This window comes from Myiozetetes cayanensis, unplaced genomic scaffold, assembly GCF_022539395.1.
Source record: "Myiozetetes cayanensis isolate MyiCay16 unplaced genomic scaffold, myiCay2020 scf27, whole genome shotgun sequence".
In the NCBI taxonomy this organism is placed as follows: Eukaryota; Metazoa; Chordata; class Aves; order Passeriformes; family Tyrannidae; genus Myiozetetes; species Myiozetetes cayanensis.
The window spans coordinates 3,929,802-3,942,186 of record NW_026087488.1 but is presented as its reverse complement, the minus strand read 5'-3'; the positions used below and the strand labels follow the sequence as shown (position 1 = coordinate 3,942,186).

At 43.7% G+C, this 12,385-nt stretch overlaps 1 protein-coding gene across 2 annotated transcripts in view; it reads left to right on the top strand.

The window, feature by feature from the left end:
* GOSR1 (golgi SNAP receptor complex member 1) overlaps positions 1 to 9,879 on the top strand; it is a 28,972-nt gene extending 19,093 nt beyond the window's left edge. For both annotated transcript variants that reach the window (XM_050321785.1, XM_050321784.1), the window contains exons 8-9: positions 4,412 to 4,494; positions 5,759 to 9,879. In XM_050321785.1, coding sequence (XP_050177742.1) covers positions 4,412 to 4,494; positions 5,759 to 5,883 — 208 coding nt within the window. In that variant the 3' untranslated portion in view covers positions 5,884 to 9,879. The remainder of the gene's footprint in view (positions 1 to 4,411; positions 4,495 to 5,758) is intronic.
* Positions 9,880 to 12,385: the final 2,506 nt, after the last annotated feature.

The window sequence follows — 12,385 nt, the reverse complement described above, 5'->3', positions numbered from 1 at the left end:
TCCTTGAGTAAGTGAGATGTAATTAGCTAATTCTGGCTACTCATACCGCTCTGTCTTCAAGGTTTACATCTGCTGCAGCTCATTACTCATTTTTTAATTGAGCAAGTCAAGAAATCACATCCCTTTCTTCAGGGGGTGGTATTAAGCAGCGATTCCAAACACTGGAAAGCATATTTTGGGGCGTGCAGAGGCTTTTGTTGACAAGCTGCAGCCACTAATTGTGACCCCCTTGCTCTGATTTTCTGCGGGGAGGAGACCTGGAGAGCCTGACTCGTCCTCGGGGTGGTCCCTCCCTGGAGCAGAGGGAATAAACAGGCACCTGGGCTGGGATGGTGCAGCATCCGAAGCAACGAGCAGGGCTGTCACTCCAGATGTGCCGTTATTACTAAACTCTTAATCCATTTTTTTTCAGTGAATTACGTGCCCTGGGTTCTCACTGCAGCACATTTCCTCCCCAGCAGCGAGTGGGATGTGCTACTTTGTACTGCAGCTCTTTTGGAACAGCGCTCGCTTCTCTTGGCCAGGTTTAAATATAAGCCTGGATTTGGCTTAACGTGTTTGGTGTTCTCAGGGTTTCATTTTCCAAACATTTTCGCTTCTCCGAAATAGCAAACCCATTTATTTCTTGTTTTCTAACAACTTGTATTTTTATGCCGGCGCAGTTGGAGTTTTTATAGTTTTGCATGTACAGTTTTGACAGGTTCTTAGGGTTTGATTGTAATGCTGTTTCTTAGGCCTCATTCACTGATTTGTCAGTGTTTGTGTATTAACAGATTGGACTGAAACCAGACCAAAACCGTAGATTTAATTTTTTAAAAAGTCTTCTCCTCGTGCACTGGGAGTATTTCTTTAGGACATAATTAGGATTTAATAAAAGGGAAAAATTCACTAGTACTGAAGGATGAATTTTCAGAATGGAGAGGCTTGAACCTTTTCTCTCCTCTCTCTTTTCAGAAGCACCTTGCCAGAGTGTGCAGGCAAAATCACTTGCATTTTGCCCTTTTGTTTTCATCTCAGGCTTCATCAAAAGGCACAATAGTCTTTAAAGTAATTTGAAAGATTATGTGTGTGATACACACACACATGTGCATATTTAGAGATATGAACATATATATAGCTATTTTCAAAGAATAAGTGATGCAATCAGGATTTTTACCAATTTAAAGCTCGAGCTTGCATTTCTATGCACAGTCACAGAGTCCATTCCCTTAATCATAGACCTTGTCATGAATTTCAATAAGCAAGAATGATTCATGGCATACAAAATGAAGCAGAAGTTCCAGTAATACGTGAATTATTTGGTTTTTAATAGCATGACTCCTTCCCTTAGAGCTTTGTTTTAGTTCTTCATCAGTGTAGATGTGACTGATGTGTCTCCATGAAGCAAGGTGCGTTTGCCTCGGTGACACACGGGATGGATGTGGCTGTGTGGGGTGAAACACCGACAGCTTCAACGTTTCTCTGAGTCAAAACACTTCTCCTCCAAGTGAAGCAGCGTTAAAAGTGCATCCCTGCGTGTCAGACTTCTCCAGCTGGGATAATGGCTGGAGGTGTTTATTACTCTGTGTTTTTACGCCAGTGAAAACAGCAAACTATGTACAAATTTCAGTTATTTTGCTTTTGGAGAGAGCTGTGGTTGCTCACATAACCCACAGCACTGCTGAGCAACCGAGGGCAAACCTGCAGTGTGAGGGAAATTCGGAGGAAATGCGGCTGCAAGCACAGGAGTTTGAGATCCTCCTGCTGATCTGGGGAAGAGACAGGTGGGTGTTTTATGGCTGGGACTTTGGGGTTACCTACAAGAGGTTTCTCCAGTAGTGCAGCAGCCCTGAATGTTGTGCTTTAATATCAAGTACAGAGAGCAGCACAGATGCCATCTGGTTTTAGAAAGTTGGTTTACACCCAGCTCTGGTGGTTCCAGCCAGTGCAGCTCTGAGAACAGTTCATGCTGGTTTCCCAGTGAGATGTTAAATCAGGGTCATCTCCATTCCAGGAAAAAACATTTTAATCTTTTCTCATAAACGAGAGTTTCAAGCCCTCAGAAGAAGGTGGTGGTGACCTGGGCAGATCCTGGTGCTCTGCGACTTAAACGGGGCTGATATTGTGAGTGGGAAGAATGGGGTTAATTTTTTTTAAAATCTGCATTTGTCAGGGCAGCAGTGGCAGCAGCAAGTCAATGAACATATGTTAGGGATGGGAATGGAACCAAAACTGCCTGATGAAGGATATGAGGGAGCTGCAGTGCTTGAGACTGCACAAGAGCAATGGCTGGACTAGTCCCCAGGAACTCTGTGTTTTCTGGTTCTTCTTAAATTTAATAATCTCCTTTGCAGATCTGAAGGCTTAGGTAAAGCAGCTCATGTTTTGAAGTAATCAAATTATACATCAACAGCAGTGCTTTTTACTTCAATTTTGACTTGTTAATAGTAGCTGGAATCCAGTTAAACTCTTGTTCATGGATATCAAAATTACATTTCATTACTAGACCGTGTCATAATAAAAATGGTAATTACTCCAATTTTTTTTTTCTTCAGAGCTCTTCAGTAAGACCCAACCCTTTGAGCTAAATTCTTCAAAATTTTGGATGAGAGAAATGAAGATGGCTTCAGTCTTGTAATATATAAACTCAAGCCATTCCATCCTGTCTTTTTCTGTGAGATGAACAGTTTCCCTCCTCAGATGTTCAAGCAGGAACCTTGTGTCCCTTGATAATCTGTAATAATTATTTCCAAAGGCATTTTGGAGGTGGCTCAGGATCACTTTATATATTGGCAATCATTTTGTATTTTCACTTCTGTAAATGAATGGATGTCTTAGTGAGTCATTGGATGCATTTTATAAAAACAGGGGGCTCGATCCAGGAGAGCTTTGAGAGACACTGTATTAAAACCTCATCTGGACAAGCATCAAGTCAGTGTGGGAGTGGGAATTAAGAAGCTGTAGGTGATTGAACAAGCTTTCCTGGGTGCAGATAGGAAATTTTCTTTTTTTCCACCTTGATTCTTAGTAATTCAAAATTCTCTGAGCACTCTTCTCAACAGCAAATGTGTGTTGGTTTTGTGAGTGTTGCTTTTTACTTTAGAGGACTAAAATACCTGTATTAAAAACTTGCATGTCTGTAGTGGGTAAAAGCAGCATTTTACATTTTCCTGCCTGTTCTCTGAAATTACAGTTTTAATTCCCTTTTCTTGTATTTACATCTGTTGTATCGTGTTGTTCCACTTCACTTTTATTCTTCCAGAACATTTACCCTTCATATTTAAGGCTCACAAACTTGTCCAAGAACTTGTTTTAATCATTGTTATTACTGCAGATAAACTCAGCAGCAGTGGAGGTGACTTTTCTGAGTTATGATCCAACCTTGTTGTATTTATGTCCTACTCTGTGTGTTTTTGAAACACATGCCAGCAAGCAGAGCAGTATTTGCCATACTGTTCCTTCTTAATCACCGTGCCTCCAGAGCCCAAACTTGTCAGCTGAGCACTTCCTTATAATCTTTATTTAATATCTTATTTTGAAGAGCTTTTTTTTCTGCTTCTGTGTTAAATTTGAAATGGGAAATTCTGGTTTATGTTCCACCTGTGTTGTGGTCTCGTATTTGGATAAAATACCTACAGCTGGGGCACGTATGGGTAAAGAAACAGAGAGTGGAAACTTTTGTCCCCATGGAGGATATCCTTAATTAGGACCAAACCTCAGAAAGGTGACCTGGCCTTGCTGGGAAGAGGCAGTGCAGGAGAACCCAAGCTCTGCAAACAGGGAACAGCCTCAATCTTGAGACAAAGCAAGAACGTCCCAACACTTTGTTGTGTTTAAACATCTTCAGAGAGCTGGTGGCTGCATGTCTCAGCTTGGTTGTGCAGAAACCTTCTGAGGGAGGCTCCCTGAGCTGTGTTGGGTCTCAAACTGCTCTGACATCTCCTCAACCAGCATGTTTGCTTTGCAAATTGATTTTTAATTGTGGGGCAGCTCTTATTTGTTGAATACTTGTGTAGCCATCGTATCCTGATGGCACACAAAGCTCACGTGCTCTCCAGGGTGAAGGTGAGTATGGGGGGGAAACAAACTTCTGCATGTAAAACTTAAACCAGAAGAGTTAATATTCTTTAGAATATTGCTTTAGAGTTAAACAATGTTCTTACTTTGCTTATGAGGTTGTACCAGTTTTCACTGGGGCTGGAGGAGATCTGCCTGTTTCCAGAAATCTCAGTGTTTTCCTTTGTTAACGGCTCATAAAAGAGAAATCATTTAAGTGTAAAAGATGGAGATTAATGGAAAAATTGTGCTTTCATTCATGTTGCTTCACCTCATTCATTGTCCTCCAAAGAAGCGTTGCCTGCTTGCTCTCCTCTTGTTTGAGCTGTGGATTATTCTTAGCACCAACAACTTGATCCTCTTTTTCTTTCCCCAGCATTGCCATGGCAACTAAAGAAAATATGACTTCGCAGAGGGGGATGTTGAAGTCAATACAAAGCAAGATGAATACCTTGGCTAGTATCCTTTCCTAAAAATTTGTGCTGCCAGTGCAGAAGAAGAGTTATGGTACAATTTTTCACTCTGTCATCTGGGGATCAGGGATGTCAGTGGCTGTATAACCTGTGCTGTCATTACTGGCAAACGGGCTGGTTTTTCACCAGTTTCATTTGATAATCTGACTGAAGCTTCTTCATGGGGAATGTGGTGAATAAGTTGGTTTTGCTCAGATTTGGGCACTGCAGGACGGAGCTTAATTTTCAGGTAGAGATCTGCAACAGCATTTTATGGCCTTCCCTGCTGCATTTTTCTCTAGAAGTGTGATTTCATTTCAGTTCTTGCTTTTTTGCTTTCAGGAAAGCTGAAGCTTGGTGTGCATCACTGCTCGCTCTGGTTCACAGCTAAGAGTATCCAGTGCCTGAGGTTCCTCTTGTCTGTCACAGTCCTTCAGATATGAAAATTTTGTGCTGTTGGGTTCTCTTCATATTCTGTGCCATGGCTAAAGAATGTGCCAGCTTGTCAAGTCAGGCATGTTTGTTGTTTTCCCACTTATTCCTTCCTTTCTGTCTTGAAGGGCATCGTTTGATCAGGCTCATCACATCCTGGAGAGGCGAATCTTGGTAACCCATAAATTTCATTACAGTTCTTTAGCAGCTGGCAAGAGCACCAAAAACAGGTAAATAAGCTTTGGGCTTAAAAGGTCCTTGCTTCTAAAGACACGAAGCTGATTGTCTTTTTCTCAGTTGTATTTTGTACATTAAAAGATAGGTTTACATCCCTCATGGTTTTACAGTAGGGATCCTTCCTTATGTGCTGTACTTGCACAGTGTGTGGCCGTGAGAAGTGCAGGGTTTTCTCAGTCAAATGCCTTTGGTTGTTCCCTTTCACCAGTAACAGAATTCCATTAAAGAAATTCCACAGATGCTTTATGTAACTGCCCCATTTCTCTTTTTTTCATTCTCATTTAAACACAATTATTAAAAGTAACTAAGCCTCACATACTGGAGATTAAATATATTAAACACTGGTGATTTAGGTGATCAGGTGATGAATTCTGTGTAAATGTGAGCTCTGAGCTGCTCACTTTTCTCTGATGGTCTGTAATCACTGAACACAGTTGTAATCCTGCTCACTATCCATCAGGTTTTACTGCTCCTGCTTTCTCCAGCTCGGGAGCAGTTCTGCATTTCTTGCAGTATTGGCACTTCCAGATGCAGGTTTTTAAGGCTTGTTAGTGAATTTTTGTTTGTTTGCTGGGTATGACCTTGACTCAGCCCCCTCCCAGACCGGTTTCCAGCAGTGAACAGCCTGATTCAAAGGATCAACCTTCGGAAACGACGAGACTCCTTCATTTTGGGCGGCGTTATCGGCGTCTGTACCATCTTACTGCTCTTATACGCTTTTCATTGATGGATGTTTCCCCCCCTGGACTCTGCTAAAACTCATCACCACCTTCCCTCCTCCCAGCCCAGGAACAGGGAGTGGGGGAAGCACCAGACTTCCACAGCCTGCTCTCCGTGGCTGGGACTGTCAGCATGATGTCCAGAGCTTATGATGGTAGACTGTGACACTGGGTTTGGGCTGCAGCTGCAGTGTTTCTCCTTCCCTGCCACACATCTTTGGTTAAATTTGGTGGGATTTGTTTTGTCTTTAGTTTCCCTTTCTCCCTGCAAGGTAAGTAGATACAGGACACTTACCAGGACTGGTAGAACAGTTGCAGTGCTCAGCGGTGCTGAGGAGGTCTGGTGAGTGGAAAAGGAGTAGTGTTAGATTTGCCTTGGGTGGAAGCAGCAGGAAGACCTGCTTCCCTGAAATCCAATCCCAGCACTGAACACTATCACCCTGAGAGAAGAATATTGCAGCTTTAAGCCCTCAGGTTGCTTTACTACTAAATACAATGTTCTGTAATTCTTTTTAACTCCTGGTTGAGATTCTGGTTATTTCTGCATAATCCGTGCTGTGAAAACCGTGCTTCACACAAATTCCTCCAAGTTAAAAGAGAAGGGTTGTTACATTCTTTTCTTTTTTTTTTTTGTTTTTGCACAGAGTATGAATAAAGTTCCCTCTGAGGGGAGATCATAAGGTTTCTTGTGGCTTTAAAGGGACTGACAAGTCCCCCTTTGTGGAACAGGGAGCGCAGTGCCCAAGCAGCTGTTTACTCTGGTGTTCAGTCATCCGAAAAGTGACCAAACATGAGTTCACCTAAAGGTATCTTTTGGGTGTAAATGCTTTTGATTTTGGCTGGTGTCACAGAGGTCCTTACAAAGACACGGTGAGCAATTTGCCAAGCCTATGTTGCAATTTAGGTAAAGTTGTTCTGATAGCGCTGATGTTTTTACACTGTAAGAAGGATATAATCTAAACTGTCAATTGGAAGTGAAAATTACGATGGTTATACCTGAGGCAAACATATCTTTGTGCAAAGGGTTTGGACAGAACTCCTCCCAGTCAAGAGTTTGAATGTATGAACAGTGAAACAAGTATTACTTACCATTATCTGAGGAGGGGGGAAACCACTTTTTTTCAGTCCAGACATGCAGAAAGATTCCTGTGGTGTTCGTGTCTCTGAAGAAAGATGATGTCAGGAATGGCTTTGACGTCGCAGGTTCCCCGATTAACGGGTTTTTCTGCTCTTTCAGCAGCACTTTTCCATCTCTCATATCATAACCCGATGAAATGTCTTTCTAAGAACTTGATTAACTCTTTTCCCAGCCCACTGACAGTGCTCCTAACAGATTCCCAACAGATCCCATGTTTGCCATCACCCACAAACGTCCCACAGTGTCCGGGTTCTCCTCTGGAACAGAGTCCAGCGGGGCAGATGCAATTTTTTACTGCATTTTATAGTGTCAGTGAGTACCTTTTGGGGGGGAGTAGAGACTTGTGCCTGTGTAGTGTGTAAAACCACACTGTTACACCCAAAATGTTTGTCAGGATTTGGAGAGGCTTCTTTGCAGACTAATAACTCTGTGCTGAAAAAAAAAAAGTCAACAAAGGCCTCCAATCAGTCATCCCGTCGATGGGATTAGGGAGCATTTTGGAATTAATACGTGTAAAACTGTGGGGCTTGTATTTTAAATAAAGGGTGATTATTTGGTTGATTTGGGAATGCTCCTGCTTGGAGCTGAAGTGTTTATTAAAGGGGTTTAGGAAAGAGCTCGATGGATAAAGGAGGTTTATTGCTGGATCTGCGTGTTGGGAGATCAAATCTTTTTTCTCCCTGTTGCCTTTTCTTTGATTCCTCCTCCACCCCAAGGGACCCTGATCAGCACTTGTGCATCTGTTTAGGATTTGTAGGATTTGGTTGCTGTATAGTCGGCAATATAAGATCTGCAGTACCGTAAATAAATTCATTTATTTAATCTTATAACAAGTCTTTTTACTGGACTTAACTGATTATTTGGTGCATATATTTAATCTTATTGTGTGAAAAAGCTGCTATGGGAAATATGTAGATTATAATAAATATGTAAACATAATTGATTTTTCATGTTATGAAAATGTTACGGAGGAACCGATATATTTTAGTATAAAATAATGGAAATATGCTGAATTATCTCTGATAAAGCTTTACTGGAAATGGTTTCGGTGTTGGCAGCCCCTCCATGGTTTTTATTTGTGTTGGTTTTGAGTCAGATTTGTGTTGGTTTTGAGTCAGTTTTGTGTTGAAAAGACATTTAATTACCCTTGGAGCTTTCCCTTCATCGTCACGTTGTGTTCCCCTGGCAGTGTGAGCGGGTGCTGTGCTGTGCTCCCTGGAGTGTGTGTTTGCATCTGGCCCAGGGAAAGACTTGTTAATTCAGGAGGCTCAGCCTAATAACTCATCTCTAATAACCTGGACCTGTGATCAGAGCAACGGGCTGGGAAACGAAACCAGTGGATCGTAGTATTTAATCTCAAATCCCAAAATATAGGTTTGTGTGTCTCCTGTTGCTAAATGTGTCCTCCAAGTTTTTCATTCTGTGTGGTTCCCTCGTGCTTTAAAGGGGGGAAAAAAAAAGAGATGCGGTTAAAGAATTCTCATTTCTGCAATTCCTGCCAGAGTGGCAGTTTCGTAACTCGACCAGCTAGAACTGTGCTAAGAAAATTATTGCTGAGCATTGAAAGGAAGGGAGAAAATCCACAGTATTTCTGCAGGGCACATTTCACACCCTGGTTTTAAATTTCTGCTTCATTCTTCCCAGTACACAAGCAGCTCCTTCCAGCCTGGCCAGGCACTGGAGCACAAGGGATGGTGTTGATAACTTTGCTTGACATGGATGGGAATGTTTTTATCTGTGTTCTCTGGGCTGTTTCTTGACATGTTTACCTGATCTTCAGTCTCTGGTTGCTGGGGCAGAGCAGTGGCATTTGGGCAGCCCCCTGTGTGTGCACAGCCTGGGGTGCAGCTGTGGCTTCTCCCCAGGGCAGTGCAGGAGTGAGGGGCAGGCAGGGTTTGAGCAGGCACTGCTGGGGAGATGAATCTGCCCGTCCTGGGGAGCCACAACATCCTTTCTTGAACAGCATTGGTTTGGGGAGTGTTGCATATCGAAGTGAGGGATTAACTCCTGCTGGATGCTCATGTCAAGCAGAGTTCTCATTGCTAGTTTAGAAGTCCTTTCTTGGAAGGGTCTTATGGTGACTGTGAGAAGAGTCAAGTTCCTCGCTGGATGTTGAAAATGAAAGAGCAGAAGTGGATTTTGAAGTGATGTGAAAATGTCAGATAAATTGTTGGCAGCCTGTCCCCCAGGGCTGTGTCCCCTGAGGTGCTGCATTCCCAAAACTGGAGCCAAGGCTGGTCCACCACTTCTGATGGTGCAGCTCGTTCAGTCACAACTGGTTTAACCCCAAGCATAGCAATTTGTCTCCCAAGATCACTTGATGTGTAATCTTCCTATTTTTACTTTTCGTCCCAAAGCTTTCATTAGAAACAGGAAGGAGAGGTAACAGCTGTGTCACTGCTGAGGGAGGAAATAATTCTGAAACTCCTTACAGCAGCATGGAATGATGAAATCCTTCAGAGCAACGTGCAGGACAGGAGACTGCAGTGAGGGACACACTGAGCCAAACCTGAGCCACGTTCTAGGTGACATCTCTGTGCCCTGCACCTCTCCTGTCACTGCACAGCTGAACCAGTGGTTATGCTTTCAGCTCTGAGTACAGAAGGAGCTGTTGGTCTGTCTGGTACTGAGTGAGGAAAGCAATTAAATGAACACTCTAGACCCAAAACAAAGCCCTTTCTCACAAAATATCCCAGACCTTGTAAATGAGTTTCTGATTGCACTTTCTGATTTTTCTCTTTTCATATACGTTCTTGGAACTTCTACTGTAACTGTAACTATTTTTGTTCTCACCTATTGTGCATTTTCTCTATGTATTAAACAAAAAGGCTTTGATATGTAATTTAATAATAAATTAGAATTCTAAGCAAGGTGCTTGGTTCTTTCCCCCATCGACAGTCTGCTTAAACCTAAACTTCAGGGAAGATGCAGAAGATTCATCTCACCACTTTGGAATTGTCCCTGAACATACCAGTTAATGTGTTCTGCAGCTTTATACCAAATATCAGAGGTGATGGAGCATTTCCTGACCCAAAATGCTTGGTGTGATGGAAACTGGACTCATCTTCTCCTGCCTGTGATTACAGTCATGATGTGTATTCTTGCTGTTCCTTGACAGGTGGGACAAGGATGGTTTTCTTTAGAGGTAAGTGTTAAAAATCTCTCTCTGTGAAGTTCTGTGTTCAGGACAGACAGGACCCTGTTACCCTGTGGTTTTCCAGCACTGCTGTGGGCTGGTCCAGCTCCCTGCTCAGGTGTTCAAACAAGGCAGTGCCGTGCCTGAAGGATCCATCTGTACCTGGGGGGTCTTGCAATCTTTATATCAAGATCTAAATATTTCAATGCTGAATCTTTCAGTGTCACTCAAATTTGTTTTCTCAAACCAGCGAAGCTGCCTGGCAGGTGATCCCCGTCTGTCTGCGTGAGCCTCCAGGTGGAGACAGGGAAATCTCATGGCAGAGCTGTCCTTTAAAGCAGAGATACATTTCTGTATCCTTAATGCCTGCTAAATATTCAGGAGTGACCAGATGCTTTCCCAAGGGGAAAAAAAGGAAGAAACTTCAAAAAAACTTTTGCAAATGGAAAGGCAGTTCTGGTTTCAGACAGTGGGGAGTGCAGCTCGTTTCTCCAGTTGTGGCGCTGGTAATAAGTGGTGCATAAAATTCCATCTTCGTTTGGATTAGAAAATAAATTATTAATGGCACTGAATCCCTTTTTCCAGCTCCCTGTGCAGTCAATAATTTATAGTGGCCCAGGCATACGCTATATATTTTTAACCATCCGCCTCCCAGAATGCTGTTGTTCATATTGCAAACTGCTGTCCTTCCTGACAGGCTCCGGCACAGTGGGTGTTCCTGCATTATGGATGAGCCGTGCTCTGCTCCTTCGGTCCTGGTGCCATTCCATGAGCAGATTTCCTGCTGAAAGGGAGCCCGAGCGCTCCATTAGAGATTCATACGGAGAGACAGGAGTGGCTTTGTTTTCCCCCCCTCCCCGTCTCGCTGAACGTGGGCGATGTGCAGCTCCTTGGACTCGATTTTTGAATGTTTTAATAGCAAACCCTCAGTGCTTACAGTGGGTATTCCCGTTTCCTGCGTGCCAGCCCTTTATCCACCATCTCCAGGTACAGGAGCTGGTGCTGCCAGCGCTCGTGCCTTGGCATCTGGGCTGTGCTCATTAAACACTCGGAGCCTGCTGTTGCCTTCATCTTCCCCTTCCTTGCAAGCTGCTGAGGCTGCTGGAGCGTGTGCTGCTGCTGCTCAGCCCTGGCTCAGTCCCTCCCTGTCGCAGCCCTCCGTGTTCTTTGTTCCTAATGGGACCCCGAGGCTTTGCTAACCCAGTTTGGAGTAAGGCAGGAGCAGCCTGGCTGCAGTCAGAGTGTCTGTGCCTCTGAAACAGCACTTGCAGTTCTCTCATGGTGGGTTATTTTCTGGTTGCCTTGACTCCTGCACCCTGTGAGCCCTCTGTCAGCCAGGGGTGTGATTTTGAGAGGTCTCCTGCCATCATGGCCCATTTAGATCTTCCATCCTGTGTTGTTGCTGTGCCTTGCTGTGTCTGCTCTCTGCCCATCCAGTTCTCCTCACTTCCCTCCTGGGTTGTTTGTCTTCAACCAGGCATTTCAAACACCTGAATTGATTTTTGGTTTCATGATTTTTCCTTTCTTTTTAAAACAAATCCATCCTTACTTTGAAGCGCACAAAGGCTGTCCAGGGTGACTTGAAGCTTATCAATCAAAGCCACACCTGAAGAAAATTCACTGGTAACCACTTTGGTGCACGAGCACAGCATGGTGCTCTCCCACAAACGCCGTAAATAGGTAGGGTTTAGGTGTTGTTTTATTTCTTATCTTCCTTGCCCATACCCATCTGTCTGAAGCGGAATTCTTGGAAGTGGGAACAATATTACTCTCCTTTCAGTCATTCTAAAGCTGCACTGAAAATAGAAGCTCCTCGCTGCAGGTTGCAAAGTCCCATTGAGCTGCCAGCTGTACAGTGGAAACTTCCCTAAGATGTTTGCTGGTACCTGTGCCCTGGGCATGTCATCTGCTACAGATCCCTCTGCCTCCAGACCTGTGCTGAGCTGGCTGCTTTCAGGCTGAAATGCTGCTGAAACGTCAAATTTTTAAGGGAACCTTTTCTCAAGACTCTGCAGGATGCTCAGGAATACTGCAGGTGTGAAATGAAATTGTGAGTAGCTGGGAAAGTGCTGATCAGTTGTCCCTGGCAGGTCCAGCTTTAACACAAACTGTAATTTATTACATTAAAAAGTAACTGCATCATGCAGGGTCCCTGTCCCCTGGAGACTGGTGGGTACCTGTGTTGTGGTGCTGAACCAGTGGGGGATCCCATGAGTTTCCCCCCCCCTTTCCAGTG